General features: G+C 42.8%; 2 protein-coding genes across 2 annotated transcripts in view; one reads left to right on the forward strand and one right to left on the reverse strand.

Moving 5' to 3' along the window:
• The window catches only part of EIF5B (eukaryotic translation initiation factor 5B), a 40,459-nt gene extending 38,255 nt beyond the window's left edge, over positions 1-2,204 (reverse strand). The window contains exon 1 of the mRNA XM_026066608.1: positions 2,101-2,204. Within this exon, the coding sequence (XP_025922393.1) occupies positions 2,101-2,189 (89 nt within the window). The 5' untranslated portion in view covers positions 2,190-2,204. The remainder of the gene's footprint in view (positions 1-2,100) is intronic.
• Positions 2,205-2,498: 294 nt separating this feature from the next.
• On the forward strand, positions 2,499-13,685 carry TXNDC9 (thioredoxin domain containing 9). The gene is made up of 5 exons (XM_026066620.1): positions 2,499-2,640; positions 4,611-4,827; positions 6,968-7,086; positions 9,001-9,255; positions 11,580-13,685. Exons 2-5 carry the CDS (start codon positions 4,639-4,641, stop codon positions 11,695-11,697), a joined length of 681 nt encoding a protein of 226 aa, XP_025922405.1. The 5' UTR covers positions 2,499-2,640; positions 4,611-4,638; the 3' UTR covers positions 11,698-13,685.
• Positions 13,686-14,012: the final 327 nt, after the last annotated feature.

The following is a 14,012-nucleotide window of genomic DNA, read 5'->3' on the forward strand; positions in this document are numbered from 1 at the left end:
GCGGCGCCGCGCGGGAGCGGGGAGCCGGGGGCCGGGACCGGCTCCCCCCGCCGCCTCCCCCGGCCCCGGCGGCGCGTACAGGGTGTTCTCCGGGGCTCGCGGGAAGACAGGCCCGGGCGGTCGTCGCCCCACGCGCTGCGGGCTCCCGACTGCCTGCGCCTGCCTTGGAGCCTCGCCGCCGCTGGCTTCTCGAAACCGGTTTCGTTTTCAACCATTCTGGTCCTCCGACAGTCCTGGAGAATGAACGACCGAGTAAGGCCCCAGCTTTGCGGTCTCCCCGAAGCCCGCCTGTCCCCCCAGAGGGCTGCACTGAGGCCCACAGTTCCCTGCAGGATTGGGCCGGTCTGGCCCTGAAAACCGACTGAACAGCCCAGATAAAAGGAACATGGTTGAAAGGCTCTTATCTGGAGGTAAACAGCACAGCTAGGTCAAACTGGAAAGCAGGGAGATTAAGTGGAAAGCTTTTAGGGTGCGCTGGGACAGCACACGGGGGCCACTTACTGGATGATAATTAGTGTGAGGCACTTGCATGGATGCTACCTGGTATACTTTATTACCCTTTCTCTGTAAATGCAAGCTGTTCTTTCCCAGCCTCCTGCAGAGCGCTGCCAGTCTCTGATCCCTGGCACTTCCCTGCACCAGAGCTGAACTGTAAACAACTAAAGTCCACCATCTGATACTGTGATGACTGGCCTCCAGCCAAAATGAGGGTCAGAGTAGGCAGAATTAGGTTTAACAGCTCAGCATAAAGGCAACTGACTGTCAAGCTCGGCTTCAGAGAAACCAAGTCAACAGCAGTTCCAGCGACAGAGGTTCCAGCATAGGGAGAGTTTGGCRGCCAGACAACACCGTTAGAACGGTATTTCCTTGCCCCCATTCTCATTGTGCAAAGCTCTTCCTCCTTCCTGCCAAAACACTTTATAGCACTAAAACTAAAATGGTGCTGCAATCTCTTACAAGAGAGTCTGGAATATCACTTGTGCATTAGAAGAGGATCAGTGAATTCAAACAAATATTAAATGCAAGTTAGATGGCGAACACTGTGTATATTGTGATACAGTGGCTCCCAGTTGCAACCCCATCTCTTCCTGGCCTAACTCCTCAATAGCAAAGCAAGATGGAGAAAAAAAAAAAACACTGGTCTGTTGCAGGGATCACAGATGGGGAGCTATTTAATATACCTCAAGAGCTGCGCATTTTTGTTATTGTCATTATCCAGTTACGGTAGATTTTTCTTTTCCTTTTTTTGGCCCAAATAAGCCTCACTCTCTTCTTCTATCTTTCAGTCTCAGGACCACCACCTTTAACTTGCTTTACTCCCTAAAATCCGTGCTTCCCACTTCCTTCTCCCTTTATACAGCTACAGCTCCCTCATCATCCTCTCAACCCTTCCCACAGTGGACCACAGATAAGTCCAGAAGTTTATCTTTATGCCTTATCTTTCATCATCAGCACGCTCCAGTTCTGAGGAATCAGAGATCCAGGAAACAAGAAGGTCGCAAAACACTTTTTTTTCTTTTTTTTTTTTTACATATTTTAATATGCCATTATTTAGATATGGTAGGTCGTCTGGTATACTTGCAAGAAAAACAAAGGCATGACATGCCCTGGCTATTCAAACGCGGTCGTCTTCTACCCGAGACTGCTTTAGCACCCTGGCCGAGCCGTCACGTAACGCGGCGCCCTGCCCTTACCGGTAATCACAGCGCCGCTCGAGGGGCCCGACCCGGCCCCGCAGCTCCGGGCGGCTACGCCCCGCCGTCCTCCGCGGCCCGGCCCCCCCCCCCCGCCTAGCCCCGAGAGGAAACCCCGAAGAAACACGGCCTCCGCACCGCGCCTTATCGCGGCTCCCGTCCCCTAACAGACGCCGCCGTTACACCGCCCCTCCCCCCCCCCGCCCCGCCGCAGCGGGAAGCAACGAACCGCCCCGACGCGAGCCCGCCCCGCCCCGCGGGGGTGACGCGATGGGGAGGGGGACGGGACGGCCCGCCGCTGCAGACACGCCCCCTTGCGGCAAAGCCCCGCCAGAGCAGCGTGCCGCCCAGAGGCCAGCAACTCAGAGAGGCCCTGCTTCCGCCTGCCAAGGGAGCCGCGCTGTACCCCGAGACGCGTCCTCTCGGTGGGGGCGGGGGGGAAAGGCGGAGAAAGTCGCTGTGCACGCTGGGATGCCCCCTCGTCGCGCGCGGCATGCCGGGACGGGCGCTGTTGCCAGGGGGACGGAGTGTGGGAAATGCATGCCGGGAGATGTACTCTGCCGAGGGAGGGCAGTTGCAGTGCGTACCGGGAGAGGTAGTCCCCACGAGGAGGAGCTTCGGTTTGGCGAGGGGGCTGCCCCTGGCCGAGTTCTGCCGCAGGGCCTCCCTCCCGAAGGGCGGATACACACAYACACACCCTCCTCCCTACAGCGCGGCGAAAGGCCGCCCGAGGGCGCTGCGCATGCGTGCGGGGCGCAGGCAGCGCTCGAGGCACGTCGTCGCGCAGCCAATGAGAGCATCGGGGAGCTCTACGTGCGAGTGCACGCAGCAGTCGGCCCTCTGTTCTCGCGCCCCGTCCGGGTTCTCGCGAGACTCCGGCAGGGCGGAACCCGTGCGCGAGCCCCGCACGCAGCCAGGCGGCACCTGCGGGCGCGGACGGACGGGGGTGAGTGGCGGCGGCGGCGCTTCTGGGCATCGACCCCTTGCGTCGGGCCGCGGGGAGGGGCGGCGGGTCCGGCACCGTGGCCAGAGGGGAGGAGGGAGGGAGGGAGGGAGGGGAAGGCTCCGCTGTGGCCAGCGGGCGAGCCTGTGAGGAGCTGGGCGGCCGCGCCCGGGTGGGTGGGCGACTGTTGTGTGTAACGGCCCATGGAGGCGCAGGGCGTCTGCGCAGTGCCCACGCGCGCACACACACACACACACCGCGGTCCCGTTCTCTCTGCTGCACTCCGCTGGCCGGGCACCCGGCGTCCTGTCCCGGCCGCGCCGACTGCCCCGGCGCAGCCCACACGCAAAGGGCTCGGGGGCAGGCAGGCGAGTGCGCCCATTTTTGGTGGAGTGAGGGCCACTGCTCGCGGGCAGCCGCGCTTCAGGCTGCCTCGGTGCTCACGGAAGTGCGGGGCGCTGGCGAGTCAGTGGTGTTGTGGGTGAGGGGCCCTGGCTGCGTGCGAAACGCCTGTTATCACCCAGGCTTATGCAGTTTGGAAAGCCAAGACCTGTCCCTGGAGATCTCAGACTGTAGTGGAGATTACAGCACAGGATGGAGTTGATTTTCTTTTTCCTTCCTACTTGCATGGAGGACAAGACACCTTTTACCCCAACTTAGCAAAGTTCCCTCCCTCTTTTGAAGATCTAGTGGCCTCTGATCTGTGTCAGTAAGTTTTTTACATCCTCAGATGGGATAAAACAGATGGAGAGAAAAAGGGTAGTGGAGAGAGAATATAGTTAGTACCTTCTGGGAGAAGGACTGAAGACAAGGTGCTGCAGATCAGAACCAGCTTGACTGGCACATCCAGAGTGTGGCAGTAGGCTAGTATTGCTGATGTTGCATTAAACCTGGAGTACTGCCATGTTGTTGGTATTTTGCCCATCGCTACTTAAAATGCATTCTTGGTTCTATATGCAAGGTGTTTACAAAGCCAATGGCACTGCTAGTTTGGCTATTTTAAAACATAGCCAGGAGTACTCTGGAACCCAGAGTTGTCGCATCAAATCCATGGCCTGCAGGTTAAGGATCTGATTAGGGTGGTTGTGCACCATTTCTGTGTTTCTGTTTTAAAACTATCACTTGTTACAGTGATAACTGTTTGTAGTGGAAGATGGAAGTTTATTGGGGAAAGTGATCAGTTATGTTCCCACAGCTCTTCTTGCTGTCCAGTCTTGGTATTTTGTGCCTTTTGAAGTGTTTTATGAGAAGGAAAAAAACTTCACAGAAAATGATTTTAGCTGTGTTTCTTCACAMAGCAATTAGGTAGTGGTTGTTGGGTTTTTTTGAATCCTTTCCTTGACTGCTATGGATAGTGCCTGCAATAGCAATTTTCTTGTACTATTTGAAGCAGCGTGTTGGCCTAAAGCAGTTGCTGTTGAGCTCCTTGTCGCTCTACTATGGCTAAGGAGAGAGAGTGTTAATTCAGATTTAAATATATTAATACACATCAGATACTTAAAATAATTTCAGTTTAAACCACTACTGGAAATATATACACTGAGCCTTGTTTAGATTTATTCTGATGCATCTTATGCCTCATCCAAGCAAGTTGGAGCTTTCTAATCACATCATCTGGTTTCAGAATATTAATTCTGAATTAACACATGGATTTGGCTCAGGTTGAGTGTCCCTTTGGAACTGATTAATTTTACTTCTTTATACTGACAAGTAGTTTGAGGTTCCTGCACACTTTCAACAGCTGGCTGTGGGACTGAGAGAACAGGACATGACTGGAATCTTTGTTGCCGTCTGTGTTCATTGTGCAAGTATTCTCCCAAGGGGTTTGCAATACAAAAAATGACTGTCTACTGTTATCTTTAAATAGGATGGCATTTTGTTTCTCCGCAGTGTGAACTGCAAGTAAGAGAGAGCAGGCTTTTAATCAAAAGTGTCTGTTTAAATATTAATTCCATGTATCACTGTTTTCACAGCGCTGAAGAGCTCACTGTATAATTAAAGATGGCTGCTGATACTTCTGTTGAAATACTCCAAAAAGTTCTGGAGAATGAAATACTTCAGACTACCAAGGTAGTGGAAGAACATCTAGATGCTGAAATGCAGAAACTRGACCAAATGGATGAAGATGAATTGGAACGCCTTAAACAAAGGAGGCTTGAAGCATTAAAAAAGGCCCAGCAGCAGAAACAAGTAATTCTTGCAGTAATACAGACTCTTGATATATACATTATAGCAGACTCTGAAAATCCTCAGGGAGTTGTCTACATGGACTGAATTTTTTTTTCTTCCCCTCCCCTTCTCGTATTTACTCAGTTTATATTCCAGGAAAGTGAATGTCTGTCTATCTGTTTTATGTTTTTGAAAAAGAAGACAGGAACCTTTGTGATTATTTGACAATAAGGACAGGATAAAGAGTCCAGTACAAAGATTTGAGTATGTCATTATTCACTAAACATTGTTGTCTGAAAGCATAAGCCAGGCAGACAACCTAGTCATGAGCCTTTAGGCTCTTTAAGCTTCTAAACTCTGGAAGATTTTAGTTTTGGCATTACATGCTCTTCTCTGAGCTATTTTGTAGAAGAATGATATAGGGTCTTTCCTTGTTCTTAGGGTGGAATGGTACGTCCCACTTCTAACCCAATGAAATTTGGGCTGCATATGAATATTCATTTCTTCTTGCAGGAAAGAAATCCTACTGTGGTCTCTGCCTAATGTCTCTTGCTAAGTTGTACTCTTCATGCTCCCCCAAAAAATCTCCTTGAGCATAGTTCCCCCTAAAAATGCAAGATTTTGTTAACATATGATGTGAGACCTAAATTTATGTAGGGAAGCCATAGGTTTGTTAACTTACTCTATGCAAACCTAAACAAAGAAATGGATACTGAGGGTAGGGCAGGTGACGAAATGCTAGTGGATTGAAGGGAGGTATTCTAGATGTGGTGGAACCCACGGAAGTTAACGCCATACGTTGAGGTGGGAATACAATAAAATATGTCATTGCATGGCTGGAATGCTGAAGGAGAGGCAGTGTTAATAGCTTTGATTCTCTAAACATGGCAGTAGAGAAAATAAAGTGGTACACTATATGCTTGTCTTCAAAATTTCAGTTTATATTTGATTCTATTGTATTTTCCTTTTTCAAAAATCCTAACAATTAGACTTTCTTGGATGTGAGCATGTGGTAGTTCTCATGCAAGAACTTATTCATGACGGCTGATCTTAAGTCACTGTTCTCATCCTTCTTCAAATGCAAATTGGAAGTACATTACTACTTGATAAAAGGAGTCAGCTACCAAACTATCCTGTAATAGGATTGTGCAGAGGAAATTAATGTGTATCCACTGCTGAAAGATAAGTCAGTTCTTGGTTTACATCATGATAACTTCTTCAGGTGATCATATGTCTAGACATCTTTAATGTGTACATATCTTTAATCTGTTCAGAAAATTCTTTGTTTGTTCTATCCAGTTACAGCTTACAGGATATTCTGGGTTTGCAAATATTTTTTTCTTTCCTTTTGCAAACTCCATTTTTTGAAAACTTAGATTAGATTTTCTAAATTGCATTTGCATACTTAATCAGGCAATTTTTGAAGTGCCCTGTGAATTTTAACTTGTGAAGTTCCATTTATCCACACATTTTGTGACTAATGGTATCCATGTGTTTTGTATTTCTGAATGATTTTCTGGAAACTTTAAGTGCATATTTAATAGATAAGCATCATATTTTGCAGGTGAGTTAGGCTTTTTTCTCCCTAAGCTTTTCATACAGTGAAAAATGAGAGGAAATCTATTTCAATACATATTGTGACTGGACTGATTATAGACAGAGTTCTCTGAAGGTATGAAAACATTTTAGAGAGAGTAGTCCAAGCTGTATGTTTGTAATTTTCAAATGTTCTGAATTTTCTGCCTTCAGTGTTCTTGAACTAGACTAGTCTTACTGACAGGTTGCACTGCAGAAATTTATGCATCACTGTACAAGAATTGTATCTCCAAATAAGCAAGGTAGCCATGCTGGTCTACCACCTACCTTTTGTTGAGAAAGAGGCAACCCAAAAGTGTTGTCTAATGTAGTGGCATTTGTGTATTTTGAAAACGGAAGTAATGGGAGAGAAGTAATTTGTTTCTCCTTCTAAATATTACTGTATGAATGGGCTTCCACTGACACCCCCTCTCTTAAAAAATGTTTTATCTGTTAATTGAGTGGAAGATATATATGAACATATTTTTTAATCTTTACCATGTTTTTTTATAGCAGTAGAACTTGCATGACAGATGCAGCACTAACAAACTCCTTACTAATTTTTTGCTTTTATGTTTTCCATAAGGAGTGGCTTTCAAAAGGACATGGAGAATACAGAGAAATCCCAAGTGAGAGAGACTTTTTCCAAGAAGTCAAAGAAAGTAAAAATGTGGTTTGCCATTTCTACAGAGATACAACTTTCAGGTATAGTAAATAAGCTATGCTCAAGAAACGCTTTGTTTCTAGATAACTATAAAAACRGACATGTTCTTTCAAATCCAGCAAGTAATTTTTTTGTTAAGAAGAGTTCTCAAATCCCTTCATTTTTCAGATATCACTCCCTTTCCATGGGACTTGTTCTTCTCTTCTTCCGTCCAATTAATCTATGACTTGACAATGATTAACCTCTTACAAAGTTTATTAGCTTATAAATTTTTAAGTTTTTTCAAAAGATGAGAATGGTTAAGAGATCACTGTGCTTTGTTACTGATTTTAATTTGAGGGAGTGATTAGGGAAAGCAGTGACTTAGCAGAGCAGCAACTTTAAGAAGATCACTTCAGTTAATTCAGACTTAAAATATGCTGGACACTTTTGGCAAAGGAAGATCAAGATATAAACAAAAACCCTTCCAGGCCTCTTCAGAATGTAACCGTTTGACTTTGAAAGAATCTGTGGATACCAGTTGCAGCTGCTTTCCCTTTGTGCGTGTACTGTTGCGATTATAGCATTTGTCTAGGGTGTGAGAGACCTAGATCTGAGTATGCTCATCCTGACTCAGAATAGGAACCTAAAATAAGATCTCCCACTTTCTTGGAAGAATTTCAGAAGTTCTGGACGTGAGGCTATTCCTGGGTGGGTTTATCTAAATGTCTTCTGTTAGAAAGCAGTTGCAAAATAGAACTGTTTGTTGAAGGAGGAGCCAGTTGTCCTATTTTTTTTCCAAGGTGTTATGTTCTCTCTGACTTATGGGGTGTAAACTGAAACAGCCTTATTGTAAGAAATTGAAAGAGGTCAAATCCAGATTATGCAATGATGTATCTATGCCTTACATTTTCTCTGTTAAAATTTTGAATTTCAGAAATACCTGAACTGCTTCAGGTATTTGGCTTGCCTTTTCTCCATGGTGTTTGTGCAAATGGACTAGCTTAAACGCTTGGAACAGGCTTGGTTTTTTTGTTGTTGGGTTGTTTCTTACCAACATTGTCTGTAGAATCAGAAGGGAGAAAGAACTTCAGAGAAAGTGGCAGCCAGCTTCAAACTAGTGTGTCGGGTTTACCAACTAAAACATCAAGTTACTTTCATCCTTGCTACTCCAGCTTTTTGATCTTCTTAGCTCTCCTCTTGAGTTAAAGGACAGTCATGTAGCACAGTTCATGCAGCTAAATCAAACAACTCAAGACGATCCAAAAATTGGAGATTCCAGATAATGAGCCTGCAAACATATGCCATCTGACAAGCATTTTGAGCAGTAAATGTTACGGTCCCTCAGCTGAGAAACAATAATTGTGTGCTCATTGCTATTCCATTGCAATAGGAAAGTGAAATATTTTTGCTTATAGCACCACTGAAGCACTGTGCAAATCTGTTTTGTACAGTCAGTTACTGCATCTCAGTTGTGAAGGTAGTGACTTTAAAAAAAAAAAAAAAAAAGAGGAGGGGGGGCAGATATCTCTAAATTTTTCACAGTGCTTATCTGAAGACATAAAGTTGACTATGCAGAAATTTTTCCAGCTGCCAGACAGTGAAACTGGAGAGAGAAGGCTGCAAAGAGAATAGAAGTCAAGGAGTTTGGGGGCTTTCTTGTGACTTTTCAATAAATGCAGGCCTCAAGAAATAGGCTTTCACATATCTGTGGGCATAATTGGGAAGAAACGAGGGAAATGGATGGTGTAGTTGTGTGATAATGGTGTTCCAGGTTCTTATCCTATTAGTCATTAAATCTGGCTACCATTGAAGCACAGTTTCTCTCGGAACTAAATTCTTAATTACAAAGGTAAGGTCTGAGGAACTAACATGATTGATGGAAATAGCTCTTCATTGTTCCTTTTTAACTTTTTCTAAAATATGTTCTTCAACTTATTGACTCTAACATTTTATATACTTTGTTTTTTTCACAGGTGCCAAATAATGGACAGACATTTGACTGTATTGGCAAAAAAGCATGTTGAAACAAAATTCTTGAAATTAAATGCTGAAAAATCTCCATTCTTGTGTGAGAGACTGCGCATCAAAGTAATTCCCACTCTAGCACTAGTAAAAGATGGAAAAACACAAGACTATGTTGTTGGCTTTACTGATCTCGGTAACACAGATGACTTCACTACAGAGACCTTAGAATGGAGATTAGGCTGTGCAGACATAATTAATTACAGGTAATTTAACTGTTTTCAGATATAGTGCAAGGAAAACATGCTGGCAAATAGAGAATCTGTAACAGTTTGTAGCTTTGACTCATATGTTGAATGCCTGAAACACAGGTGAATTTAATCCAGTTATTCCATCTGTGTACTTTGGCAAGGGAAAGAAAAGAGTATCTCTTTGGCAAAATATTGAGATATTGTAATGAGCATTATGTCGTCCTTTTTGCAGAGTAATAAAAATAAATATAGGTCTTGCCATGAGGTATATAGAGTAACTACACTTCTTATTATGGCCAGTCCTAAGGTCCAAGTTATGTGTCTAATGTAAGCTAGAGATGCTTAGGTACCACAGTTGCAGTGCAGTGAAGTTTGAGCATTTTTAGTCCACTTCAGTGACAAATGAGGAAAAAATAATAATAATCCGTATACATATAGGTAATATGGAATAAGATGCAGTTTAAATATTACTTTTTCAGTGAAAAGTATAGAAAAGTGCAAGTAAATAATTTGTATAGCAGTGCAATATAATCACAATAAATGCCTTCATTTAAGACTACAGGATACAAGGCATTAGAAAATAGCTGTCATCATGGTAGACGAACTTGACAGCAGAATCACTTACCAGACCTTTCTGCTTTGCTTTTTAATGTGCTTAAATATCATCTTTTTATTTTAATTTTGCTGTTTTGTTTTGACTGTCTCTGGCTTTTTTATCTTAAACTTCATTATCTGAATTTATTTCAATGCCTAATTTCCAAATTTTAACAAGAAGTTTCTTTGCCTTTTTAAGATACAATACCTTTGTTCCATTTAGTTTAGCAGCCATTGAATTTCGAGTGAAATGACTGAAGCAGAACTTTACAACTCAAAACAAATGGTAGTATCCACACCCAGTTCAGTAACAAGCGAATACACAGAGGARTTAAAGACAGCTTGGATATACTAGATAGCAACATTTAGTGGTTTTTATGCTAAGTGGTATTGAATTTACTAAATATTAGTAGACTGGCTCACTCCACTGTTTTGGGGAGTTTTACTTCTACTTGACTTGTAGAATGCTGAATTCTGCTGTTAGCCCCTAGTGGAATGGGGAGCTGTATGCCTTGTCAAGTCCTGAGTTTGGTACCCTGGCTTTGCAGAAATGACCCACAATGTCTGCACAGACCAGGAGATCCATTCTAGGCCACATCCGTGTATGTGGAAGTGTTGCATTTCCACACTGCTCTGAATGTAATGTCCTATTCTCTGGACTCCCCGAAAAGGAGATATTCCAGCGCTGTTGTCTACATAGGCCAGCTTACTTTCTTCAACCTGTGTGGGATAGCAGATGGTGAAAGGACATACTGTATTAGGGGGAAAACAGTTCTTATAGTTTAAACAAAATCAGGATCAAAGTGGTTTATTGACTTATTAATGGCATGTAATTAACCAGCAATCCTGTACATTCAGGATCAATATCAGCGAAATAGCAGATAAACCACAACAATAGACACAAAATGTCAACACCTGCAAATTTCTAAGCACCTTTGTGTAACTGATTTCAAAAAGTTGTAATCTCTCTCTCTCTCACTCACTCACTCAGTCATACATACACACACACACTTAAGATGCAAACCCCTCACAGGCTATGTTAGTTACAAATGCACAACCTCTTTTCTGGGCATGGGGGTTCCCCTCCTTCCTGCTGTTCTCAACAACCCGCAGACCCACACGCTGGTGAGAAAGCCCCACACTGAGGTGTGGGTCACTCTGTGCTGCACCCACACAGTCACTTCACTAGCTGGAGTTCAGTATGCACAAGGCATCCAACAGGGGAGGCTGTTGCCTCTGGTCTAGGCAGAGGTAGTATGAGGTGACTTCTGGCAATGCCAAACTCAGTTTTGACTCTGCTGTTTCTGCTCCAAGGTCTCTCCCCTCTGTTACAAATTGTTACACTGCTTTTATACTTCTTTTTGAGCTGATTCCTTCTTGTTTCAAAAGTCTCTTTGTAATTCCCTGGTTACTGTTTAGTCCAGTAGATGGTCCAGCAGATGGTTGTCTTTACCATGACTAATTTGGGGCAAACTTTCCCTTCAGAGAATTTCTGAGACTCCACTCACAAGTGCTGTTTACGCTCACATTCTTGTCTTAACTGCTGTTATCCAGACCATTTTGCCCAGTCTGGGCTATACCAGCAGCCCCACAATGCTACTTAAGAGCATTGTGTACTTAGGTTTTACAGAGGAAGAGGGGTTGTGTTCTCTTATAATGTTGTTCTGGAGAAACAGCTAATTGGAGATGCTACTATCTTTGTGCAAAAATGGCTTTAATCAACACCTCTTACTCTCTTTCTCTAGTGGAAACTTGATGGAGCCACCTTTTCAAAGCCAAAAGAAATTTGGAACCAGCTTTACAAAGTTGGATAAGAAGACCATCAGAGGGAAGAAATATGATTCAGATTCTGATGATGACTAGAAGAACAGCTAAATGTATTTGTAAACCATCTTTTGTTTATGCTTGGTACATTTCTAAGAATGTTTTTTATAAAGCATGTTGTTTTTCATTACATCTGCACATAACACTCATTTTTCTATACAGTTTTATACAACTGAGTCATAGCAGAAGAAAACTCAAATATTTTTTCTTTTCTCTTTTGAAAGTCATTTGTAAATCAAAAATCTGAGTCCTTCAAACTAAATAACATGTGGTAAATGAAGTTTGTCTAAATGTGAGTTTATGAAGTGTTTTGGAATAACTGTTAGAAACAACTGTACCAAGTTAGACCAAAGGTCCATCCGCCCAGCATCCAGTCTCAGTGGCCAAAAGCAGATGTACAGGAAAGAGTAGAAACAGGGTAAGCGATGAATGATGCTATCCTGGAATATACTTTGAGCAGTTTGTGGCTTGGGAAGCTCTATTTGAAAGCATTTGCTGGATAAAAATTAAGGAAGAATTGCTTTTCAGTCCTCTTAGCATTCCTTTAGCTTCCAAATCATATGGCAGGGAGTCCACAGTTTAACTGTCTTGTGTGAAGAATTATTTCGTTTTGTTGTCCTTGAATCTGACAGTTCCTTTTTTTTCTAATCCGCTATTTATTAGAGGAGACGGAAGACACAAGATTTCTCCCTATCAGTTCCTTTTTCAGTTGTCTCTTTAAATTTATTATTACTTATCGTACTCTCAGTAAAGGAGACCTAATAACAAGCACCACAAATAATTAGTACAGAAATTGTGTATTTTTAACAAATTATTGCTTATCTTATGGTGCCATACCATGACATTGAGTAACTTAACTGCATTGCAGTGTAAGTTGTAAAACAGTCCTACTTTCTGTGAATTTTGAAATAGGTGGTCAAGAGAAATGCCTTTTTACCATCTGTGTACCCTGCATGTTAAAGCTGATACAGCAGGTTGTAGCACATAGCGAGAAGAATATTGAAAACAACCTTGTTCAGAGGTTTGTTTAATTCTGTGGCTTTGAATGTGTGAATTTTATAGCAGATGCTTTGTACAAGAGAATAGACTAAAGTGTTCAAGAAAAACCTTGTTCTGTTAAGTTTAGATGCAGTGCAGCATACTTTGTACTGTTCTTCAGTAATGGAGAGCATTTTCAAGGGAGATCTTCCTTAGGACCCAGCATAAAGCTCAGTTTCTGTCTTGGTAAGGAGTTGATGAGTTTCTTTTTAGTTTTCAAAAACACTGTTTGCTGTGCGCTGAAGGACCCTTTTGAGGTGGTACTTTCAATCCAGTTGGCCCAAGAAGCAGTAAAGTGGGTCTAGTCAGTCTTGCTGCCTCGTAGCAAAGAGCACTTGTGATTGGGCCAGCCCAGCAATATATTTCTATAAGTATGTTTAAAAAATTATATTTTATTTCAGTTCATGAACATTGAAATAAAATTATTTTAATTCTAATGTTGACTTTTGCATTCTTTCAAATGAGGAGGTCTAGGTGTTGTGGGTTTTTTTTATTAACCCCATTTTCTGTTAGAAAATTGCATGTGCTCTTTTTGATTTCTAGTAAATTACTTAGTTCTGTCTAACATTAAGACATCACTTTGGTCAGAAAACAAACAGCCTAAGACATAAGCAGCTGCTTTAAAAAAAGAAAAAAAGGCATACCTGTTAGACTACTAAGTGCTTTAAGTAGGCTTGCCTCAAGTTGATCTCATTTTCAGTGCACAAACTCTCTAGATGCACTTGTAAGTCCTCTTCTTTGTAGCCAGATGTGTTGAATTGAATTGAAGAAACTAATGGTCCRACAGTGTTTTTAAGAATGCCTTAGCAGGACTCATCTCTGAATCCTAGTTATGTTGAATAAGCTGTGGAAATAAAAAATCATGTCTAACATAGTTGCATACTGTGTAGAAACAGTCAGACAGTGGCTTCTCGGGATTCTGACACGGTGTGGTATTAGAGGGTATTCAGCTCCATGTATTAATATCTCCATTAAAAACTCAGTGCAAATGCTAGTTTGAGGCTGTGGTTTCATGTAACTTTAAGCTGCTAATTTTTTCTAGGTTAATCTTCAACTGGGCCTTTTCCTTCATCTGACTTGTAATACGGCCACACACACTCTGGGGCTGACACAAGGAGTTTGCAGGAATGTGTGATTTGGGTATAAGGGGAAGTGAGACTGTTTGTATTAATTAGCCTAAATTTATTTATGAAGTAGCAGCCTGCTTCAAGTCTTTAGAAGGCAGATGTGCAAGTACTTTTTTTTTTTGTCTTGAGTGAAGATTAAAAGTAATTGAACGGTCTTCTTGGTAAATTCTCCATTCTTGATATATATCC

This window comes from Apteryx rowi, unplaced genomic scaffold, assembly GCF_003343035.1.
Source record: "Apteryx rowi isolate R43461 unplaced genomic scaffold, aptRow1 scaffold_103, whole genome shotgun sequence".
NCBI classification, from domain to species: Eukaryota; Metazoa; Chordata; class Aves; order Apterygiformes; family Apterygidae; genus Apteryx; species Apteryx rowi.